A 23669-nucleotide genomic window follows, 5' to 3' on the forward strand; every position below is an offset into this window, starting at 1 on the left:
GTGATATTGGGCTATAAAATTTACTTGACTTGACTGGCCAACAGATGTAGGATGTAAATAACCTGTGATATAAACTTTCCCAGACAAAATGATTCTGTCATACCCAGAGATTTCTGAATTTGCTCTTTGTTCCAGTTTTTGTATTTTTCATACTTTGTACACTCTTCCTTCAACATTTGTTTCCCATTTGACTGTCTGTGACCCATGCAAACATCCACGGGTAGCCCTAGAGAGTTTGTGAGGCTGATGTGTCATCAGTTTAGGATTTTACCTCGAGTAGAGTCATGCAAATGCATAAACACACACACACACAGGAGCACCTTACGTCTATATTACACACAACCTCTGCCCTCCAGCATATACAGTCCTCCATACACAGGAGCACATACACACAACAACAACAACCATTTCCAGTAGTCTCCACCATTGAATCTTGATAACCTCTGGGGCTCTAGTTTAGTTCAGAGCAGAACCAGACCGCCACTTTAAAAGACACACACACATGCATGCACACACCACAAATATCCCACCCCCAGCGTCCCTAACCGTGGCTGACACATCAAAGGGTCCGCGTCCGAGGAGGGAAGTCAGGGAGGGTCTGGGGAATCATGGGAGACAAAGGAAGCGATTAAGAGATAAGGATCAGTCTAAGATATGACATTTCATCCTGGGCAGATCCGGTAGACACACTCCATTCAGGGAAGGGTATATAGCAACGGAAGGGAGGAGGGAGGGAAGGAGCTGCAGGGTCTCTCTCTCTCTCTCTCTCTCTCTCTCTCTCTCTCTTCCAGCCCTCGTTGCACCTTTCCCGCTTCCACATGGTAAAGGGTCTGCGGTGCTAAAACTCCCCTAAAGTGGACTCCATTAGTCTTGCATCCTCCAATCCTGTCCACCCCACCCGATTCCCCCTCCACACACACACACACACACACACACAGGACAACAAGGTAGGGCAACTTCAAAAGAGAGACATGCGTTGGAGCAACTCCCAACACGCCGCCATCGCTCCGACACAACAACTTAATCTATCGCTGATTTGCTACCCGGTCGTACATTTTCCTCATGCCTCTCTGCCAAAACACCCAAGGTTCCTCATTTTATTTGCTCTTAAATAGTATTTAGCAACACAAAAGGAGTGAATGTGAAAAAAACGTCCTCATTGTGGGCCTAATTGCCTCGGGGTCGCGTTACAGCTCCAGTTTCACGTTGTTGCTTTCAAACTGTAGCCCGCAAGCCCGAGGCACAATCCACCTGCCTCTCAGAGAGCCACACAAAAGGGTCAGCGTATGAACACAGAGGGAGTCTGTTAGCAAATAAACACAGAGATCTAACTTCGGCCGCGCTCCAGCCAAACACCAGCTTCTCCTCTCAGATATTTATGCACCTGAAAGGGAGAAGCTGCCAGTAGCCGAAAACAGGCTTCTGTAAGTAACCGGAGCGAAACAATGAGCTGTCACCAGATGACACCGAACTGTATATCAACTATTATGACGCTGAAAGGCAAATTAGTGTCTCATAGGGAAGGGAATGGTGGAATGAGATGGAGCGGTTGTGCATAAACAGCTTTGTGTAATTACAGGAGGCTTTTTTACAACGTCTCAGTTTGCCAGAGGCTTCAGAGCGGTGGAGATTGTTAAATGAACTGAAGGATACTCGCTTTACTCACTGTCTTTAATTTCCTGCCATATGTGTAAATAAAGACAGAGATGTGAGAAGACACTTCATGTTGCTACTTGTTTTTACAAGACTGTCTGTAGGGCAATAAATATTCATATGAAAGAAGAGCATGTGAAATAGTTACGTGATCCATATATTTCTTTTTTTTCTCAAATTTGTGTATTTGAGTAGTGAACACTGCCTCATAGAAAAGTGCTTATTCTCTTAATAAAATGAGTAATACCTGCACACTGACTCCCAAACCACACATTTATATAATGTTTTGATCCCAGTTTGGTCTTCATCAGGTCAACATATTTCAAAAATGTAAAAGAAAATACAGTTGCTAGCTACATGAAAAGAAACATTAAAATATAGTACAAGTTGAAAACATTATAAAAGTGTGTATATAATACAAAAAGTACAGCTTTACACCAGTAAATCTCCACACATATGTATCATATTTCAATCCGGTCTCATGGGAGGGGCATATAAACAGCACGACATTACATTTAGCCTTTTCGCGTGTCATTTGTACGCCACGCAACACCTACGGTTAAGTCCGCAGTTAGGATTAGGCAACAAGATTACTTAGTTAAGTTTAGGAAAATCATCGTGGTTGGCCTCAAAATAAGTATGGAAACTAAGTAAAATATATACGGAAAGCTAAACACCGGTCTTGAACACCAGTCTCCTGGTTGAAAGTCATGTTTGTTGGATCTGCCCGGCATAAACGACCTTTCCCGCTTTCATTCTACGTCACTAGCTCTGAGCGTAGCATATTTACGTGGATGCGTTTACATTGCAGACAGTATAGACAACATTGCATACAAATGACACGCCACAAGCAAGAAAAGCGTTCACATTGCACGCTAAATGCCTTACGCATTATTGTGTCATTTATATGCCTTTTTGTGTGAACAGGCTGCGTATTCTTCTGTTGACAAGCAGTAACATAAATGTATGTTATGGTCAAGACTATGGAAAGCTATAAACAAGAAGCTATACCATAAATAAATCTAAATAAATGTATAAATCATGTTTTATTTTATATTCTTGGTTTAGACATCTTGGTATCAGTATGGAGACTAAATAAGTGTAACAGGAAGAGGCACAGAAAGAGGCACCTGCTTTTGTGTTTAGATAATAAAAACCAAAGTTGTAAAAAAGGACCTTTTTAATGGAAGTAAACAAGTTGCTTCAATGAACGCTCCGTAGCCTGTGAAGGATGAAAAGTGTTTTCAGTGAGCTGCTGTAGTGCTGGAGGGCCAGCCAGCACACCTGTTCAGTGGGAGATGCGAGGCGGGGGCTCTAAATACAGGCCAGAGCAGCGTCGGGGGGCCGGGCTGTCCAGCAGCCATCTTTTCATTAGCCGTATCTAATGAAACTGCACAGGGCCCGAGGAAGAAAGGCCTACTGCAGGGACACCCTGCCCTGCCCGAAATTACACCAGAGACTCGCCCACAAAAGAAGCATTCCGTCCTCACAGCGACAACGGCACTTGACACCAAATTTTAAACCCGCACGTTGTTTCTCCGACAAGTGGAAATTTCCACTGCGATCCCTTCCCAGTCGGGGAGGCTTGGTGAGAGAAACGAGTGTCGAGGGGGTTTAATCACACAGTCAGTGTGTAACCCCCCCAACTACACACACACACACACACACACACACTCCCCAGACCCTCCGTTCCTGTACGCTTTGTTTGGGAACAGTTGTCAAGATGGAAATATCTGATACTCTTTCTAATCACTCAGGCAGCAATTACTGTTATTAAGCTTTCTTTGAGAGGCCCTCATTGTTTTTCTTCTAACACCACTGACAGACACCGGGGTGCTAACAGCCTGAACGGAGCGAGCAACTGCAGATTTGCAACTGTGTACTTAAGTGTGCACGTGAAGGCACACACACACACACACACACACACACACACTGTAAGTTAAAGGAAGTTCAAAGAGGGTGAGAATGACCAAAACCCTAACAACTGTCAATCAAAATCACAGTGTTTTTTTTGTCCTTAATGGAACCAGAGAGGCAATGTAGGGATGCAACTAAACATATTTCCATTATGGATTAATCTGCTGATTACAATTCCAGTGAAACAACGAATCATTTAGGCTATACAAAGTCAGGAAATAGTGAAAAATCATAGACATGTCTGACAGCTTAAAATTGCACATTTTGTTTGACTTATACAGTCCGAAAAACGAAACAAATATTTGGCATTTTTGTTTGAGAGAATGACAAACAATAACCAGCACAGCCTTTTTGTGCACAAGCCCAAACAAATACCTACCTATTAAAATGGAGTCTACTATCAAAAAATCAGAGTTAGTCTACGTGATACTGACCCAAATTCAAGTTTTTCTCTCACCTATTTTTTTATTTTTATTTTGCAGTCGTGTTTTGTTTGCACTGCTTTTACAAAATATACAGTGAAGTGCCCTCTAGGGTGCCCTTCCGGTGGAGAAAACGTGATAAAGTCCCCTCTAGGGTGGCCTTCTAGTAGAGAAAACATGATGCACTGCCCTATCGGGTGCCCTTAAATGATAAAACTTGATAAAAGCCCTCTAGAGCGGCCTTAAAATCTATAAAAAATGCGATGCAGTGCCATAAAGGCTGCCCTAAATGCTAGAAAACCTTCTGCATACTGGTGCCCTACTGCATACAGGTGGTGCCCTTTTTTATTTTTTTCGCCCCTGTCCCTCAGACAGCCTGAGTCCGCCACTGTGAAGAATAATTGCTTTCACGTGATGTATAATTTGTCCTTAATCCATATCCTGTTACCAGGTTTTAATCTCTTATTAAAATAATTGTAAATTAGCTTCTATCAACTAAAGCAATGCACTGAAGTCACCTGTGCCTGAACCCTGAAGAGTAACATCCTCCTCTACTATTACCCATCACTACCTGCACTGTACACACCGTGTGTGTGCGTGTGTGTGTCTGTGTGTATGCGTTTTGTGCCTGCGACCCCGAGGTCAAAGTATTCCATCGATGACAGCCTTATCCCCTCAAATGCACCGTGCAGCGTCCCGGCTGCCATGTGTTGCTAGCTGCGAGGTGTGCGTGATGAGTGGAGATGAGTCACAGACAGGGGTGAGAGGAGGTGTCACACAGATAACCCCTACAGATGGACAGCGGGAAGGCTCTAAGGTTTCAGACCTGTGTGTGTGTGTGTGTGCGTGTGAATGTCTTTGTGTAAAAATGATATACCCTGAAAAAGGCTATAGGAAAGAATGTGTGTGTGTCTATGCATGTGCGTGGAAGTATGAGTGGGAGAGTGAAACAAGAGGCCGTGACCTCGAGCAGCACTGACATGAGCTATCATCACAATAGCCCCTCCTGATTCTCTATCAAACAGAGAGAGAGCGTCCACTAACTCTTTCCAGTTTGGGACTGTAGCGCAGCGCAGCGCAGCGTGACGCATCCTGTCCTCTATGCGTGGTACAGAAACACTTGTTCTTGTACAGTAGAGCATCACTGTTTTGTTTTTTTATTTTCTCTAAGGGTCCGCTCACTCAAACCACTTTTTTTTTTTTTTTACATCTAGGGGAATTTAGTCCACCAGATAGTATGGGCTTTATTTGCAGAGGTTTTGAGTGCTGCTGTCCACAACTTCGCAACACATTCTCACTCCTAACTCGTCTAATACCGCCGCTTGGTCAGTGCCTATCGGCATCGGAGACCGACGCACGGTGTACCCCTCTTGCGTTACTTTTGGACGGACCAGGGACAACGTGTCAATATATACTGAGTACATGCATAGTGTCCTTTCAAAATAAACTTCCCTTTTCACAGGAAGTTAGGTTTAGGCAACACAACACTTCGTTAGGGTTCAAAAACGGTTATGGTTAACGTGACTCACGGGACTGACAATACTGACAATACACGTGACTAAAGACTGACGTGACAAATAAGTCAACATTAATTTTAGTTTCACACGGGACATGAACAGCGGTCTCCTGGTTGAACGTCTTGTGTTTGTTTGAGCCATCAGCAGCCACTCCCGCCCCCCTGAGCGGACTCTCACACTATTAATACTACGTCACTTGCTCTGTCCTTCAAATAACGCCGCGGGTGGGTTTACATTGCCCATTGCCCATTACACATTACTCTAATGGGATGGAAGTGAGCAGAATATCCTTTGTGGTGTTCAAGGCATTTAAAAAACATATTTGAAAAATTAAAGAGCAGCATGTGCTTGCAGAAACAATACCCCCGGTACTCAGGATGATCTATCGCAAAACTTTGCCAACAAAATTGTGTATTACCACCATTATGTGCTCAGGATTTGCAGTGAATGATTGGAATAATACATATTTCAGGATACTCAGCTTAGTTTTAGCGGATTATATCTATGTTTTGTCTCTTCCGATAATTTATTAAGGTTTTAATTTAGCTGAACACTCAACAGGTGTTTGGTCTTTTGGTTTTTGTAAATGTTACATGTTAACCAAGCTAATGGTCATTAATGAGGGACTACATTCAGACTCACTGAAAACACTATTTCATGCTCATAAAGTCATCTAACAGGATGAACAAAAAGATGTCAGAAGTATTGCATTGGTTGAATGGATGTGCAAAATGATAGATCATGAAAAGGGTTGGAGGTGAAAGAAAGGCGACTTTTTCAAATTTCAGAAAGTTTCCTGCAAACGTTTTCCCGTCCACGCTACAACATGAGATACTGTAGCTGTTTTCCAGTTTCGACAGTGCGACAAAAGGGTTTTCCAGCTCCATAATGACGGAGATTTAAAAGAATAATTGAGTTTTGGATCAACAGAAAATCAATAGGCAATAATGGTTTTGGCAAACATGAATTTGCTCTTTCCAGCTTCTCAAATGTGAGGATTTGTTTCTTGTTTCCGTTTTATATCATTTAAATTGAATATTTTCAGTGTTGGACAGTTGGTCGCAAAAAACAAGCTTTTTTTTGGTTGTTTTTTACCTTTCATACATTAAATGATTGATAATGAAAACAATAGTTTGTTGCAGCCCTAGTGCACATGGCCTTTGTTACTTACTTACTTACCACCCCTGGCTGCCATCGTAAAAACATGAAAGTGTGATAACCTAAAGGAAGAGAGACCTCAAATTTATGTAGCACTAGTTTAACATAAACAAATTAAAAAACATTATAGCAATAGTGAGGTTTTTTTTCACAAGAGGTGGTAAAACTTACTCACCAATGATCTCCCAGCCAACCACAGCTCACAAAACCATAAAACATGAAATATTTAAATCTACAACATAATGAAATATAATGCTTTATTTTCTTTCTGCTGTTTAATTCTTCTGTCAGGTCTCAGAAAGTTGGATCCACTTTTTTTTGCCCAGTCACATATCTCATTTTCATAGGTAAAGATTATGTTAGTAACGTGTTTTTGTGCCACATGACTTATATGACAGCCTGATTTACACACACACACATTCAGAGCTGTAACATCTGGTTACTCTGAGGGAGATTTCAGCGATAGAGGTATGGAGTGCACCCACTCAAACAAGGCAATGCAAGCGAGGAGCATCCTCCTTTGTTCCTGCGGGGAGGTTTACTGTCTATAAACACTCGGCTTTTACGGTGGAACGTCCAAATAAAAAGCTTTTTGAAGACTTCGCCCAGTCAATTAGTCAAGCAGTGTCAATAGAGCTGCTGCATAATGACTCACCTGTAATTGCGTGAGAACGAGCACTTACAGGAGACTGAATGGCACGTCACATAGGAATGACAAAGCCCTCAATCTGGTTTTAAGGACTCATTCTGTAATTGACCCCCAACCCCTCCACCCCACCTCCTTTCACACACACACACGCTCACATTTATCTGAGTTTCTTAAGAGTCACGTGGCTGATGACACTCAGTGAAGCATGATGCTTCCAAACACAAACTTTAACCCCGTTTCCACTGCAGGAACTTTCACCCAGAACTAAGAACCTTTTGAGGAACTCACTGCGTTTCGACCGCAGGGACCAGGGTCTAAACGAAGTCCCGGGACATTTTATGGGGCATTTTTATCCCCCAAAAAGTTCCTGGTCGGGGGGTAGTACTTTCTGAAAGTACCGGAACTTTCAGGGTGGAGTTTGGAGGGATTGCCGTTGCTGATTGGTCAAACACTCACAGCGCCGCTGCTTCAACTCGTGTACCGCTTCATTCACAAACAAGTAATTATTCTAGTATCGATTTAGGACGAGGGTAGAGCATTTCTCTTTAAAAAAGTAAATTTAGGCTTTACTGCCGGCTTTCCGACTCATTAAAAAAAAGACAGAGAGAGAGAGAGACCGCGAGGGCCAGCGGTAACGTTAAGAGACAGACAGCACGGCTGTGAATGAGAGAAATAAAAGTTATTTTCTGATTGTCTCACGGCCGTAACGTTTCAAAGCACAAATATATACCCATCAAACACTCAACGCATGATTTACTGTGGAGACGGATGCTCTTATTTTCCTGCGCTGCACATTACATCCAGCGTGCATCAGTAAATATCGTCGCAGTGAGACAAAACCTAGCGTTTGTTTTTTTCTAAGGTTTATTTTTTTCCATCGTGTGTTAGATGAAACAGGACACTGAACAGAGTGTGTTTACCGCTGTGAACACCAGCTGCCCTCGTCCCATGTCATGTTGCTTTTTCATACGTCAGCGGACTAATTTGCCTAATCTTTGCAGTGGAAACGCAGACAACAGTGGGCTGAAGGAACCTTTTAGTTCCTTGAAAAGTAGTTCCAGAGACTAAAAGTCCTGGTGTAAACCCAGTTTTTGAGGGCTGGCTGGTGAACTAAATTGCAGGCTCACTGGGTGTGCTGAGCTTATATAAACGTCCCTCTCTGGGCCTTTTAATAAACACGCATCCTCGCTTTGTGTAGGGTAGTGGGATAATGAACAGGCCGGACAATTACCATAACTGGCTGATGTTATCTCAAACTTCAGGGGGAAGATCAGTTGAAATGTTGTAATTGCACTGTCAAGCTGCTGAAAAGACACCCCCATCCACCCCCATGAACATACATCTACCCCCCCTCAGCCCCTTCTCCGCTGCCTTCAGCCACTTCAAAATGAAATTCTTCTCCGTCTTCTCCTCCTTTAGCGGTCTCCCTTGTTTTTTGACGCTGATATGCAGGCATCAAAGAGAAGCCCAGCGGCCATTAGAGGGCCTGAGGGCCTGTGCGTGCTCCAGTAGAGAAAAACGAACAAATCTGACTTAAAAGATCAAAAGAAGTGTTGTAACTATTTCATTTGACACAACAAACCAACCAAGAAATATTTCAAGTTAAAAAAAGACACCAATTAACTGGGAACCTAAATTTGTAGTTTTTAAGAAAACTTCATAAAGTGTTAAAAACATGCTGATTATACTGTCCGCTTTTTCATTATTTATATTTGCGCCCCTGTACATGAGACATGATGATGCACCGGGCGCTCTCTGCGAAACAATGCACAGCCAACGTCCCCCTGCAGTTCAAAGGAGTCGCTCTCTCTAAACATTATCATATAATTTGGGCCAGCCGTCAGCTTGTAAATAAGTGATGTAGAAGCCTATTGTGTGATGGGGCACAGGTTGGAGACAGGCGTCTTTGCTCTGCCGGCATGAGCCGCCGGAGACAAAGGCAGGAGACAGAGCGTCTAACCTTTGATTCTTCTGAGGACTCAGCCGCCTCGTATCAGGCCAGGACGCATCGGCCACAATCATGCCCCCAATGTGGGGACGTCAAGAACAATAGAATCACTCTCTCACAGCCGGGCTCAACAACCCGCCCCGGCTGCAATTGGATTAGCGAGTGTCCAACCACCACATGTTAGCCTAATTGACATAAAAGTGAAATTTGAGAACAATAAGGGCCCTAACCCTTAAAGGCCTACTGGCTTTGAAATGGCATACCATTTCTGTAACAGCTTCTGTCAGGGTGATCATTTCCACTATTTTTTCTTTCTTTGATGAATCATTCAAACATTTTTTTATTTAGGGAAAGACAGAGCATCAGAAAGATTCCTCTGCTTTTATATTTCTTTTAGCTAAAAAGGGATTTGAACACATTTAAAAGGCCATCAGGAAGTATTATGCTTAGAATTTACATCAAAATTCAAATTAAAACAGTAATAGATCATTACTGTCAACTTTTATTTTTACAATCCCTTATATTATAAAGTTATTATAGTTTATATATTTGTTTTAAGGGTCTTAAAGTGGTTGATTAAAGTCAGTGTACATTTCTGATTATGCGTTATGTTCACGCAGTGCTCGAATTTACGCAAATAGACAAAAGGGTTCATCTTGTGATCTGCTGGAACGTGTTACTGGAAGCAATTCATGTTTTTATTTTTTTCTTCAAAATGTATATCATATGAAAGCAATAAATATTACCAGTAAATAAACTTTACTTTTTAGATTGTTTTTACTATTTTCTCAATAAAAAAAAACCTTATACAATCTAATGTACATTATGAAAAGTTGTACAGCTTTTTTATGTTTAAAATAAGGACTCAATTTATTTTTAATATGTAGATATAAATATATATATTTTGTCAAAATATATGATCATATTGTCAAAGAAACAAAAAAAAAAGTGAGACAAACATACACCTCAACATAAAAGTTATAAATAAGGGTCCAAGTGAACATTTTTGGGAGTAAAGGCCTTCTGATTTGTTTTAGCGTCCATGTTTCTTTTTTTCACGGCGCCTTTCCGAGTTGTTGTTAGTCTGTGTGTTAGCGGCAGCCGCAGCCCTCCACCACCATTTCCTGGTAGTTTTTTAGGACCACCTTGTCGTGTTCGTCCAGGTAGAGCATGGAGATGGCGCTGAGCTCGGTTGGCACGCAGCAGGCCTTGGGAATGTTGTTGTTCACAGAGTTCACCAGTGTCTGAACAATGGCGTGGTTGGTTGAGTTCAGGTGATCCGCCAGAGGGAAGGGGCATTCCCCGTGGCAGTAATAAGCCTGGTAACCAGGGGGCGCCACTATCCAGTCATTCCAGCCTACATCGCTGAAGTCCACATATAGTGCGTGGCGCCGGCAGTTGCGGTTTCGTTTACGGCCCCGCTGCTTGGGGCTGCGCTTGGTCCGGCGGGTCAGCGGGTGACCCTTCCCGTCGTGGCCAAAGGTAACCAGGAGGGGGCGCAGCTGCTCCCAGTCCTCGCCGGGCTCCCGGTGTAGCGAGCGGCTGACGCGTACATGTCGGCCCTGGTGGCGCGGCGTCTGGTTGAGGTGCAGAACCTCCACGGCCAGCCCGTAATTCGGAACGTTCTCACGAGTCCAGCGCAGCACCGCGGGGCTCACGTCAAAGCTCTCCCAGCGTGACGCGTTGTGGCGCACGAGCCGCGTATCCAAGAGCTGCGTGATCAGCTGACCTGGCCGCGGGGGCTTCAGCACCTCGTACACGTTTATCCGGTGAAGCCCATGGTCGTCTGAGAAGGCGTCGGCGATGGCCTCGTCAATCTGATGACGGTAGAGCCTAAGTTCGGCGGACGAGAGCAGCTCGTCCTCTGGGATGCTGCTGAGGTTGAACATGAAGCGAAGGGGCGCCGTTTCTCCGTCGTCCACATCGTGCACCCTTTCCATGTGCTCTGAAAATGAGCAAGAGGAGAAATGAGGGACCTTTGATTAGCTACGTAATTCATTAATGTTCAGAACTTGTAATGTCAACTAAAACTCACAACTTTACTTCACATGTACATCTTTCAAATTGAAAACATATTCAGATATTGAAGTTTCCATGAAGATGCCGTATCTTTTGTTCACTGTGTTCTTTGCCCTCCAAGCAGCACCAACAGATAAAACTATGAAACTAACCTCACACTTCCTCACTCTAAAGCGGCTTAATTGACACCGAAGAATGTACACGCACACTCTTCAAGGCCTCTGGGATATTCAGGAACATAAATATACAGCGTCCACGCTTCCTTATCTATCTATAAGGATTATCCTGCCCTTCTCTCTATGCCTTTCCCTGAGCACTTTGCTGAAACACGCATTACAAGGAGGGTGGTGATTAACGTACCACAGCTACAGTATAAACACAGTGGAGGCTCCCTGTTCCACGCTCAGTCTGCAGATTTCTGGCAAGATCACCATTGTTGGGGAAAGGAATGTTGTGTCTACTATTTTCCTGCTCAATCCACCCCTGTTATTTCACACCCAGGCCCTAATCTTACCCAGGTGGCTCTCATTATTAAAACCTGCTGTGTTTTTGATTAGCTCCGCCGTTTGTTCACTTAAGACGTTTATCATTTTCATCACGAATAATCATTAAGGAGTCAGACAATACGGTAGAATCTCATTTATCTGAAGCCCATGGGAAAGGAGGGGAATGCAACGCATTCAAATCCTCAACCAAAACTTATTCAAAATGTGAAACGTGCATACACCATCTCTTGTACATTCACAACATTTGAAGTGAATGAAAAACAAGGAGGTGTCACCTGTTACACTCTCCAATTCTTGCTGGATTCAAGATGATACATAGTTTACCTATCCTGTAAACATTGTCCCCTCGTCTAACCGTCCATCGGCTGCAGATTGTAATAACTTACAGTGTTTTGGACGGATCAGTCGACTGAATCGCACAATGGTGCTTCCATGGGAGCGAGCACTCCCACTCAGAAGGCCTCAAAGCGTGTTATTAACATAGTTTAGCAAAGGAGAAGGAGGGTTAATGCCTGCAGAGAGCAGGAGAAACTAATACGTGTTCACACACACACATTGCATCACGGGCTGAAGTTCCTCCTCCAGTGGCGGTACTCTTTCTTCCTATCTAATCTTGGTACGCTGCCGTGTGCTACCGCTAGCAGTGTGTTTGACAAGCCCCATTAAGGCTGACTCATCCCTCCTTCCTCACTCCTCCCCCTAAGGGCGGACATGTTCTGTAGCCCTAAAGCTCCACGCTTTTCCCGCTACAAGATCGCTTCCTCGCTCGCTAAGTCCGGTACATCCCCTCTGCCTCTCTGCCAAAGGTCGTTTTCAAGCATATATCCGACATGTTTCAGTCGAGCTTTCTTACATTTAACAGATCGGGTGCCCTGGAATTTCTCCGAGCCTAATTGAGACCTCTGCGTTTGTCGCTAAAACTAAGCAGATCCGAGTCACAATAAACAGAAACCCTTCTAACGTTCCAGTCTTTCTATCACACCAGCTTTCTGAGACTGTTTTTCCATCTCTAGAGCTGCTCTCTGCACCCACATTGTTGGCAGTAGGGGCTTTATTTAGAAGGCTGCAGAGTAGCATTAAAGATAATTGCACGTTGAGGAAGGTCCTTCTAAAAGAGCCATCCATATAAACTGGAGACATGAGAGAGAGAGAAGCAGCACACTCCAGTTCCAGGCCAAGACCGGGCTTTTTTAAGCCGTGTTCTGCTGGGTGGGGTGAGAAGTGTAATATGAAGGTATGCTTTCCCTTCAGCTGCTAACCAAACATGCAGAGTTTTGTCAAATGAGGCTCTTGAGAGCTTGTCTAGCAGATTTTTTTTTTGCCCCTCTGTAGACAGTGTTTGGTGACCACATCCTTAGATTCCTTGGTTATGGTGAGATGGGTGGAGCTGCCTTACAATCATGTTTCAAGGGATGTACGACATGTTTTTTTTTACACTTAATACTTAGCAGTCCTCGCCCATGCTAATGAAATACATTACTACCAAAATCATTGGAATGCCTGGCAACAACGACTTTGAGTATGGCGTAATGTTTCTGTGCTGACATGATGAATTCATCATCTCTCTTCCTACTGATGACAAGATTTTCTGCTTTATAGTTGTGCTTTTTAATTCCCCCCTACTCAACACAGTCTCACGGCAGTTCGTGAAATAGTCACGAAATTGAACCTATTTGATTGGTGTACATAGACACAACTTTTGTCGTTACGCTCAACACGACTTTCAACAACACGTGACACACGTGACAATTTCCACTCAAGCCTTTTCAAAATAAATCTACTCAGTTAGGATTAGGAAAAGACGGACTTGGTTAGGCTAAGGCAACAAACTACTTAGTTAGGTTTAGGAAAGATCGACTTGGTTAGGCTTAGGCAGCAAAACTACTTAGTTAGGTTCAGGAAAAGATTGTGGTTTGGCTTAAAATAACTCTGGAAGTGCCGTAACTTAAGTATGAAAGTTACATGACAAATAAATCAACTTTGACTTGTAGTTTCACACGGGACACGAACACCGGTCTCCTGGGTGAAAGTCCTGTCTATGTACACGAATCAATACATTCAATTTTGTGACTATTTCACGGACTTCTGTGCGACTGGGCTGCCCTATTACATACGATCCTCCATTTCTTTCCCTTACCTTCATGGTGGAAGCCCCTCACAGTGTTGGCCCGGCTGGCTGACCTCTCCGGGTACTCGAAAGCGATGTCATGCGCCCCGGCCTCCTCAGCCTCCCCCGACTGTAGCCGATAGAGGTCCAGCAGGTAGCGGGGCACGGAGGCCGAGCGGCTGGGCCGCGGCCGCTTCTTGAGGCCGAACATGTGCAGCAGCGTGGCCTCGAAGTCCCGCAGCAGTTCATGGCTCTGAGCGGCCGAACGACCCTGCAGGCCCGGTACTTTCTTTTTCCCTTCTTCAGGTATCAGACTAGCATGGTTGCTCTCTCCCAGCAGGACTTGGCATATTAAAATGACCATCAGCATTCGATTACCAGGAATCATGATGTCTCTGAGGGCAGTAGAAGAGATGGAAGATTAGAACAGAGCAGAAAAGCACAAAAAAGAGCAAACAAAGCGCCTCCAATTTAACTGAAATAAAAGATTAGTCTGTCCGTTTTCTACATGTCTTCACCAGGTCTTCTCTAACTGTTCCTACTGACTCTAATTGGTTTGAATAGTCCAGTCTGCCTTGTTTACAGTAAAGCAGTCCCCGATCAGATAGACCACTTGCAGTTTATCTTTGGCGACATCCTCCAAAGGTAAACAGCTGGTTCAAGAACCCAACTTTTTTTGAATGGAATCCGAGGGCCATTCCTCTTCGCTCCCGCCCTCCCTTCCCCCCCGTCTCCTCCCTCCTCCACTATGATTAGACAAATAAAAGAGGCAGCCCCGGGGTCAGAGCAAATTCTTAACTCGATAAGGAGCCACGGTCCCTCGCAGTCTCCTACTAACAAGCCATGGGGCAAACCGAGGACTATGTGCCACACATTTAACTGAAAAAAGGCTCTTCCTCATACAAAGACGTGCTTTGCCCAACACCCCAAAGGGACTTTCAGCTCAAATCTGGATGAACGCCACATAAATCAGTGACTCAGTGGACAGAGAGGAAAGTGGTGGGAGATGCGGCAACGTGTCACATGCCACAAATTGAACTGGCGTGGTCCACTTACTTACCGACAGAAAATAAAGCATGGGAAAACAGTCCATGTTTGTTGGGAGCAGGCAATGGACACGTTCTTCCAGGAAATGTTAGGTGGCGCTGGGCGGCTGCAGGAGAACGTTGGAGTGACCCTGTTCCTAAAAGACACGGATAAAAACACAGGGCAATTATAAACCCGATTGCAGTTACAAACACTGTTACATGTTATTAGTAGAAGGTATATCTGTGTCAGTGTGTGAGGGGGTAAGAGAGAAACCCTGTGTCTCTTTAAGGCTTATCATTTTGGCTCATGGGCAAAGCTAGCTATTTACTGTAACAGGAATGTAAGGAGGTATGTGCCACAACACAGACAGCAGATCCCCCAATGCCTTACACTCACTTAAGACTTGAAAACACACCTCATGACATTAAAAATGATAAGAAACCTATTTCAAAAGCAAAATCCAAGAGCAAAAAACATTAGATAAGTGCCGACTTCAAACTATCCTCTCATGTTCACACACAAGAAGACCAAAGAGCTGATAACGCCACTTTGATCAGGGGTGGTAAAATCTATATCCAAAACAAGAGGGATGTTTGCTTACAGAAACCAAATGAACTCAGTCAACCTTCATCCCTCCGTGAGACTGAGATCACCAATTTCAGACAAGGAACACATCTATCTCAAAAACGGGCCTCATCTCTTAGTAACGCTTCCCCACTTGAGGGATCACACAGGTCGAAGTGACGCTGATGACAGGCCTTCTGCTCTTTGACATCACTGTCATCACTACATTCAGCACTGGAGCGTGTATGGCTTTTTGTAAGGGTATATCTGGCTCTTAATCGACATTTTTTTGGAGCAAATTTTCTAACAGAAATCTTAAAAAATCCCTCAAAAAATAAAAAAGATTCAGGCTTAACAGTTGTTGTTTTTTTTCCTCTGGTGGGTTTAACAAGCTCATCAACGTGGCTCTAATGACTCAATTCTTTTACGCGTCATTTAAATGCGCTAAATGTTGTTGAATCATACTAATGAAATCACTTTGAGTGACCACAACGACAGCACCACCACGAAGCAAACGTTTCTACTCGGTGAAAGCGACGCAGGTCTTTGGTCATCACTGGAGAGCACCCAAGCATTACTACACAGTGAGGATGCACATTAACAGGAACATTATGTGTGTGTGTGTGTGTGAGCATGTCTGGGTTTGTATCTGTGCGATTATCTCGGCCCCTGCATGGCTCACTGTACATGCAATCAAGGATCTTTTTCCTAACAGCATTAGACTTTGACCTCCGATTGACCCCCCTCTCCCCCCTTTCTCGGTCATGACACCAGATCCAGTGTGTGTGTGTGTGTGTGTGTGTGTGAAGAAAGGGTGATGTGCAGTGTGTGCATGAGCTAAACGGTGTACGCGTGCGTGAGTGTGTGCCACCGCTCGCATGTTCGTGAGAACTGTGGCAAAGAGAGCGAGAGGAGGGTTCAGAACATGATCAGCTCTATTACCCATGGGGTGGGGGGATAACGTGTGTGTGTGTGTGTGTGTGTGTGTGTGTGTGTGTGTGTGCACATCTCTTACAACAAACGTTCATTGTACAGCGAGGGCCTCTCCCATGATTACAGGGATTCATAGCACTCAAAAACACTGACCATACAGAACATCTTGTAACTGTAACCAGCCACTGACAAAGCTGCAGGCTAAAACAGACAGACACTCAAAGTGGTGCGATGATGATGAAAGAAGATGTAAGGCAGACGGGGAGTAACTTTCAACTCTGGAAAAAAAAGTCATGGCATTCCGCTGGCCTGTTTTCACCAGTGATAAAAAAAAAAAAAAAAATTGGAGTTACACCAAACTCTGTTCATTTTTCTGATGATTTTCCACTACATGCATCTGCATTGTGGACTCATATTCACTCCTCTTCGTCTTGATCAACAGCAAAACCGAATTCCCAGATTGTAAAATGTTTTAAGAGGCTTCACACTCAGAGGACATTTGAACCGAGCGACAGACTTAGAGACACATTTTGCAACAACAAATGCAGACCAGGGTGCAATTAGGCCGGAGCAGTCGACTGCCCTTGGCTTTGCTCGATCCCCCTTGGCCTCTCTCTCTCTCTGACCAGAGATAATGTGATCAGACTATGCACATGGCTCTTCAGATGTGTTTCCTGAGGAATTTGACAGTGATGGTGGGAGGGAAGACGGGAGGGAGGGAGGGAGGGAGGGCAACAGGTTACCACGGGAACAGCCAAATCTCTGGCCTGATTTTTTTTTTTTTATCATTTTAGATGACAGTAACACCTCTTGTGTTTTTGCACTCTGCTGCCATATTTCATGTTAAATATCCTCCTCTGGTTGATGCTAATAAGCTTTACAGTTCATAATGATACTGTGTATTCATTATTCAGATGGCTATACTCCAAATCATCATAGTAGTTGCAAAGAAAAAAAATAAGTCAAACACTATCCTTTTAAAAAAAAGACTTTTGAGTTTGTTTACCTTGAGTTGGCTCAAAGGCTTTTAAACAATAACTCCACAGTGCAGCCTGTGTGTGTGCCCAACAAAAATGCAATATCCTCATTTGTGTTGAAAGAAATAAACCAGAGGCCTGTAATGTCTCCTGTTGTTTTGTAGGTTTGGGGATTTTATTTGCTCCCAGTGAGCAGTTCAAGAGCAAGAACATTCACAGTCAGTGAGATCACTGAAACCAGGTTAATGGTTTTGTTAGCTGCTGTAGTGGCTTCTCAGAGAAATGATGAGTTGCATGACTTTTCTTCTGCTGATTTCACTTCTTTTTAAAGAAGAAATTAAAACACAAGGAAATAAAATCACTTTTGTCAAAATGCTCTCAGCTTATTTGCATAACAGGTTGAAGAAATGTTAAATAATATACCCCAAAAAACAAATATCATCAAAGAAATTATTCTCCTGAAATGACCTAAATAAATTGAACCCATCTTAGCCAGATGCACGTGATTTTTTTTTTTTTTTTTAAATACATAATTATATGTTTTAGGTCTATAAAAGTTTGGCGTGTCTGTTTCCTTCACTACAGCAGAGATAAAGTGCAGCAGTGTGCCAAGGACGCCATGCGCCTGCAGGCCGCGATATGTTTTCACTGCTGCAGCTTTCACTGTATTAAATGACGCAATTCCACTTTATAATAATTTGTTATGAAGCAGGTGAAAACATGCGAGACCCTAAATTATAATGTCGAACAATAGCAAACCGGAATCACTTCTGGTTGTGCCTCCTGTGATGTGTGTTGGCACCGACTGCAGACTTTGTCATAACTTGACAAGAGATGTTTCCATTTCAAAAATCTCAGGCTCAATTACGCAATGATTTATTGTTGAGAACTTAATCATAAAGCTGTCATTAATTAAGATTTCAAAAAAAAAAAAAAAAAAGAAAGCTTAAGAAATCAACTTTTTTTTTTTTTTGAAATCCTGAGCTGTGTGTCATCTCCATCTTCCATATTACACACCGGGATGACGCGTTGACATACAGGTGTTTAATCTTTGCCAAATCGGTGCCAAACTTCTGGAAAACGGTACAAATCGGTAAGAATATAAATATTTTTAATTGTGTTGAAGAAAGACAAACGTAAAGCAATTAGACGCTCCGTTTTTTTGGAAATGACCTCATATGTTGTCACTGCTCAACTCTCCGGCACAAAACGCTCCACCGGGACCACTGCGCTATTCTGTCTCCAAATACGCTCTTATTTCACTTTATCTCCTTTTTCTGTGCCAATGAGGAAGACTGTAAGATGTTTATGGGCACTTATCCTTCTACATTTCTACCGGGAACCCTATCCAAACTGTCAGTGAAGTCGCGCAAACACACACTCACAAATTCCCTCCTGTATTATTCAACACGTTTCTAAAAGCAGCGCATGTCTGGATCAGTTCTGTGTAAATATGTTGAGCAGATGAGCAGCTTACCATCAGTAGAGGTACAGGTATCCTCGATATGAATATGAAAGAGGAAGGTGTGAGGCAGTCCAGGCGTAAAAGCGCCGAAATGAGCCTTTAAAGGTGCAGCTGGATGCCTTTTTGGCTCATTAATCCTTTTTCTAGCGACAGACACCTCTGCGCGCACCAGAGGAGACGCTCCGGGTCTTCTATCCGTCTCCTGTTCAGCTCGTTTTGGTGCGCAGAGGACGGCAAGACTTTACCAAATGATCCAGCATCTATGGCCCCTTGCAGTTTTTATGTGTCCGCCCAATTTACCGTCCCTGCCTCCTCCTCCTCCTATTCATCCCTCCTCCTCCTCCTCCTCCCTCATCTGTCTCAAACACCTTGGATAACCCCCCTTCTCTCTCCTCCTTCCTCCTCCACTTTAAATAAAGAGAGCGCACAGTTTTCTTTTTTCATTATGTGAAACTTTGTAATTTGACTGAATAACAGCCTCCAATCTGCATTTAAATGCTGGGATCCAGACAGTAAACCACTTGTGGCAAAGGGGACCCCATGTATATCTGCAGATGTAAATATATGTCTAAAGAGAATTTGAGTGTCATTTGTTGACCATATCCAAATTTAGCAATTTGGTAAATAAGCAAATCAGACTCATTAAAATGTCAGAAATCAAATGAAAAACTAACACTAGACACATTCTCATAAACAGGCTCTGAACCCTGTTTTTCACATAATGAAAAAAGTTTTCTTTTTTCATTATGTGAAACTTTGTAATTTGACTGTGAATAACAGCCGACGGTTCAAATGCTCAATCTGCATTTAAATGCTGGGATCCAGACAGTAAACCTACTTGTGGCAAAGGGACCCCATGTGTACCTGCAGATGTAAATAATACGTCTAAAGAGAATTGGAGTGGCATTTGTTGACCATATCCAAATTTAGCAATTAGTAAATAAGCAAATCAGACTCATTAAATTTGTCAAAAATCAAATGAAATACGTCTAAAGAGTATTTGAGTGGCATTTGTTGACCATATCCAAATTTAGCAATTTAGTAAATAAGCAAATCAGACTCATTAAAATGTAAAAAATCAAATGAAAAACTAGACACGTTCTCATAAACAACGTTCCCTGCAGGACTCTGTTTTGAATTGTTGTTGACCTGCTGCTAATTCATCCATCCACCGAAAATCCTCCCAGGCAAATTACATTTTTGGGCGGTCAAGCTATAAATAGTTTTCCCTGAAAAAAAATAAGTATTTTTTGTTTCTTTTGTCCTCAAGCAGATGTGGGGACATTTATTCAGAGATTTGGTCTCTATAGAGGTGATCATGGGTGTTAATGAGGCTCTTGCCTTGATAGTTCTGATATATATAAATAAATAAATATGCAAACTAGAAGTTTTCCTCCCTGAACCCCATTAGAGAAGAGTTAGAGCTACATGAATACTGTGCACATGAACCCTTGAGGAATTGTTACACAGCTTCTGATGGTCATTAGGGTGTAATATAAGTGTAAACCCCAGAGGAAACCAGTGTGCTTGAATATCTTTGGAGTGACTCCCATTGTACATGTGGAGCTGTAAAACAGGAATTTTATTAGAAACGTCATTGCGCTACTCTTTCAAGAGCTCTTCAAAAAAAAAAACACCCTTTAATCATTTCATTCCACGATTCCTCATGTAAACATGTTGTCATATGTTGAAAATGCAGAAAAGGTTAGAACACCACAATTACACATTCATCTTTAGTATCTTTATATTGCATCTTTAATATTCTTCATACTTTTCAAAAGCATTTCTCAGACATTGCTTGTTTAATTCAATTTATTGTTTGGCAGAAAGAAACAAATCTGTTTTTCCTTAAGATGTCTGAGAGATGGAACCAATACTTTCTGCTCCTATTTATGTCAGTCTGACCGATCCAACAGCCAAAAGCATTGCAGCATTTCAAAATAACAATTGAAGCTCTGTTTCGTGTTGTTTGCAGTGATGTCTCCCCTTGTAGCACCTTTCCAGACATCTGCACACGTCATGTGACACCGTTTATTTTCTTAGGGGGATAGTTTGCTCAAAATAACAATATTGTCTGACATTTAGTCAAAGCAGAAGATATATATTTTATGAATATTTGAAAAAAAATAGGAGACCCAGGGAGCCGACCTGTGGCACACCACACTGTAATTGATCTCATGATAGTACAACAATTTCATCTGTAGTCCTGTGATCAAAAGTTGCACTCAAACTAGGGCTGTCAAAGTTATAATAACGATAATAACACGTTAACGCAAATTTGTTTTAACGCCACTAATTTCTTTAACGTAATCGATCTTCCAGAGGTTATACCGGGCTGTAAAACAGCCAGAGTGAACTGGTATCTGAACTGGTACTGGTATCATATCAAACTAAGAAACCTAAGGAATCCATTGGTACCAATCATGCCATACTAGCTCATCGCAAAGGAGGCTAAATAACGCTCCAAACTTGCGCGAAATTTTGGCGAGGAAAAACTGGCATGGCCATTTTCAAAGGGGGACCCTCGACCTCTGACATCAAGATATGTGAATGTAAATGGGTTCTATGGGTACCCACGAGTCTCCCCTTTACAGACATGCCCACTTTATGATAATCACATGCAGTTTGGGGCAAGTCATAGTCAAGTCAGCACACTGACACACTGTTGTTGTCTTTTGGGCTGCAGTTTGCCATGTTATGATTTGAGCATATATTTCTTAATGCTAAATGCAGTACCTGTGAGGGTTTCTGGACAATATTTGTCATTGTTTTGTGTTGTTAATTGATTTCCAATAGTAAATATATACATACATTTGCATAAAGCAATCATATTTGCCCACTCCAATGTTGATGAGAGTATTAAATACTTGACAAATCTCCCTAAAGGTACATTTCGAACAGATAAGAAAATGTGTGAAAATTAGCGAATAATTTGCAATTAATCGCGATTAACTATTTTAATCGATTGACAGCCTTAACTAAAATCTAAGAATAGCACATTTATTCTTATGCAGACTTTCAAAAAATAAGTAATTCTCTTCAATATAACCCCGTAGATGTTTACACACTGCACTTGTCAATAGTTTATACGGAGCTGGTCTGCTATTGTTTGAAGTAAGGAGCTTTTTATTGTCTTTAGGTGCAACATGTTGTCAAGCTTCCAGGTTCTTGGGAATTTACGTACTCATAATGACCAATACTGCTGGAGTAGAATAACTAACTGATAAGCTGCATATCTCCGAAGTGTCGTTGTCACAGCCTGAGGATTTACCCTCAGGTAATCATTACGTTTGGTTCAAACATTTTTACTGATTTTATGTCCAATGAGAGTGCAACAAGAAAGTTAAAGATAGCTTCAGACAGATTTGGTTGAAAATAGTTCAGAAAGTTTAATTTCCACCAAACATTTAATGCCGTATACACATAGGTGTGACAGTTATTGCTGAAACATGGAGATAAATTGGCTTCAGGGATTCTTTCATGCTTTAAATCTGCTCTGGTTGTGAGGCCATGTTGACTGAACTGTCTGAATCTGACATTGTTTGTCATGTTACATTCACTTGTGTTGTTCTACTCCAATACATTGTTTGCACCGTGGGCTCCTTTAAATCAGATAATTAATTTTGTTAATCATTATTGATCTCCTCAGTCACCGTGACAGACTTTGGTTCTTCGCTCACCTCTTAACTGCTTGGCTTTGAGGATAAATCCCTGCGCAAAACAGTTATGCAAAAACTGCAGATAATTGGCATGTTGCGTGTGTCCACATGTGTTTATGTGTGTGAATGTGTGGCATTTGGGATGTCCTTTGTGACTCAGGCCACGTCATACTCTTCACCTTCTACGCTCATACCTTCTGCATGACACTGGCTGTGATCGTCTCATCTCAACGCTATTACTAAAACCATTTGTCTCTTTGATGGGGACCTTGTCATGGGCAATTTATTTTTGGTCAATCACGCAGCCTTTCTTGTGGGATCCATATTTCATGTTTTCACTTTCAAGTTCTAATGACTAATGTGACTGATCGTGCTGATGACCTGATGTTGCACCATCGTATTACAATCAAATGTTCCTTTACGTCAGCCACATTGCACGGTTTCATATCTTTCGATTATTGGAGCCACAGTTTCATATTGAATACAGCTGAAGGCTCTAAAAGGTCAACAAGTGTCGCAGCTCACTGGCAATATAGATGGATAGATATTTTACATTATTATCACAAAGTATTGGAACTGTTTTCAAGGTTGTGTTTTTCAGTGTAGGTCATTTAATCATCTCTACTGATTTCAACATTGATAAAAAAAAGACATATCACACTTTGAATTGAACATTGCTGCAGCTTAACATCACTGACATGTTGTATTGTTAGACATGTGATGTCGCGTGACTGTGCATAAAATGAGTGACAGGACACTGGTGCAGTGTAACAGAGACATTATAATATCACGTCTGTAGGGTGAACTAACAATGAGCAAATTCTAACATATTTTAGAGAAGGATGTTTTGAGATGTAAGAGATATTGTAATATGTCAGCATGATACACGTACTGTAATCTGTGGTTGTGTCAAAGACAAGCAGGCAAGATGACACCAGCATTACCTTTTAGACTACGAGATGCAAACCGCAGATAAGAAGCCTCAAAAACACGTAAAAACAAACCAGAGTTATGGAACAATTTGTGATGGACAGATAACACAAAGATCAATCTGTACCTGTGCATGTACCTGTAACGGAAAAAGGAGAGTTTGTAGAAACAAAGAAACATTTCCATGACATTATTTATTTGGGAGGATCTGTGTCA

The 23669-nt window shown here is 42.4% G+C and overlaps 1 protein-coding gene across 2 annotated transcripts; it reads right to left on the reverse strand.

Annotated features, from left to right (window-relative positions):
- Positions 1 to 8864: 8864 nt before the first annotated feature.
- On the reverse strand, positions 8865 to 19126 carry bmp4 (bone morphogenetic protein 4). 2 transcript variants are annotated; one of them, XM_037747457.1, is made up of 4 exons: positions 18877 to 19126; positions 14957 to 15073; positions 13927 to 14291; positions 8865 to 11209 (listed from the first exon to the last, which is right to left on the reverse strand). In XM_037747457.1, exons 3-4 carry the CDS (start codon positions 14282 to 14284, stop codon positions 10356 to 10358), a joined length of 1212 nt encoding a protein of 403 aa, XP_037603385.1. In that variant the 5' UTR covers positions 14285 to 14291; positions 14957 to 15073; positions 18877 to 19126; the 3' UTR covers positions 8865 to 10355. The 2 variants fall into 2 exon arrangements, with proteins under 2 accessions (XP_037603385.1, XP_037603383.1); XM_037747455.1 differs by having other exon boundaries at positions 14957 to 15079.
- Positions 19127 to 23669: the final 4543 nt, after the last annotated feature.

The sequence above is a fragment of the Sebastes umbrosus genome, chromosome 16 (genome assembly GCF_015220745.1).
Source record: "Sebastes umbrosus isolate fSebUmb1 chromosome 16, fSebUmb1.pri, whole genome shotgun sequence".
Taxonomy (NCBI): domain Eukaryota; kingdom Metazoa; phylum Chordata; class Actinopteri; order Perciformes; family Sebastidae; genus Sebastes; species Sebastes umbrosus.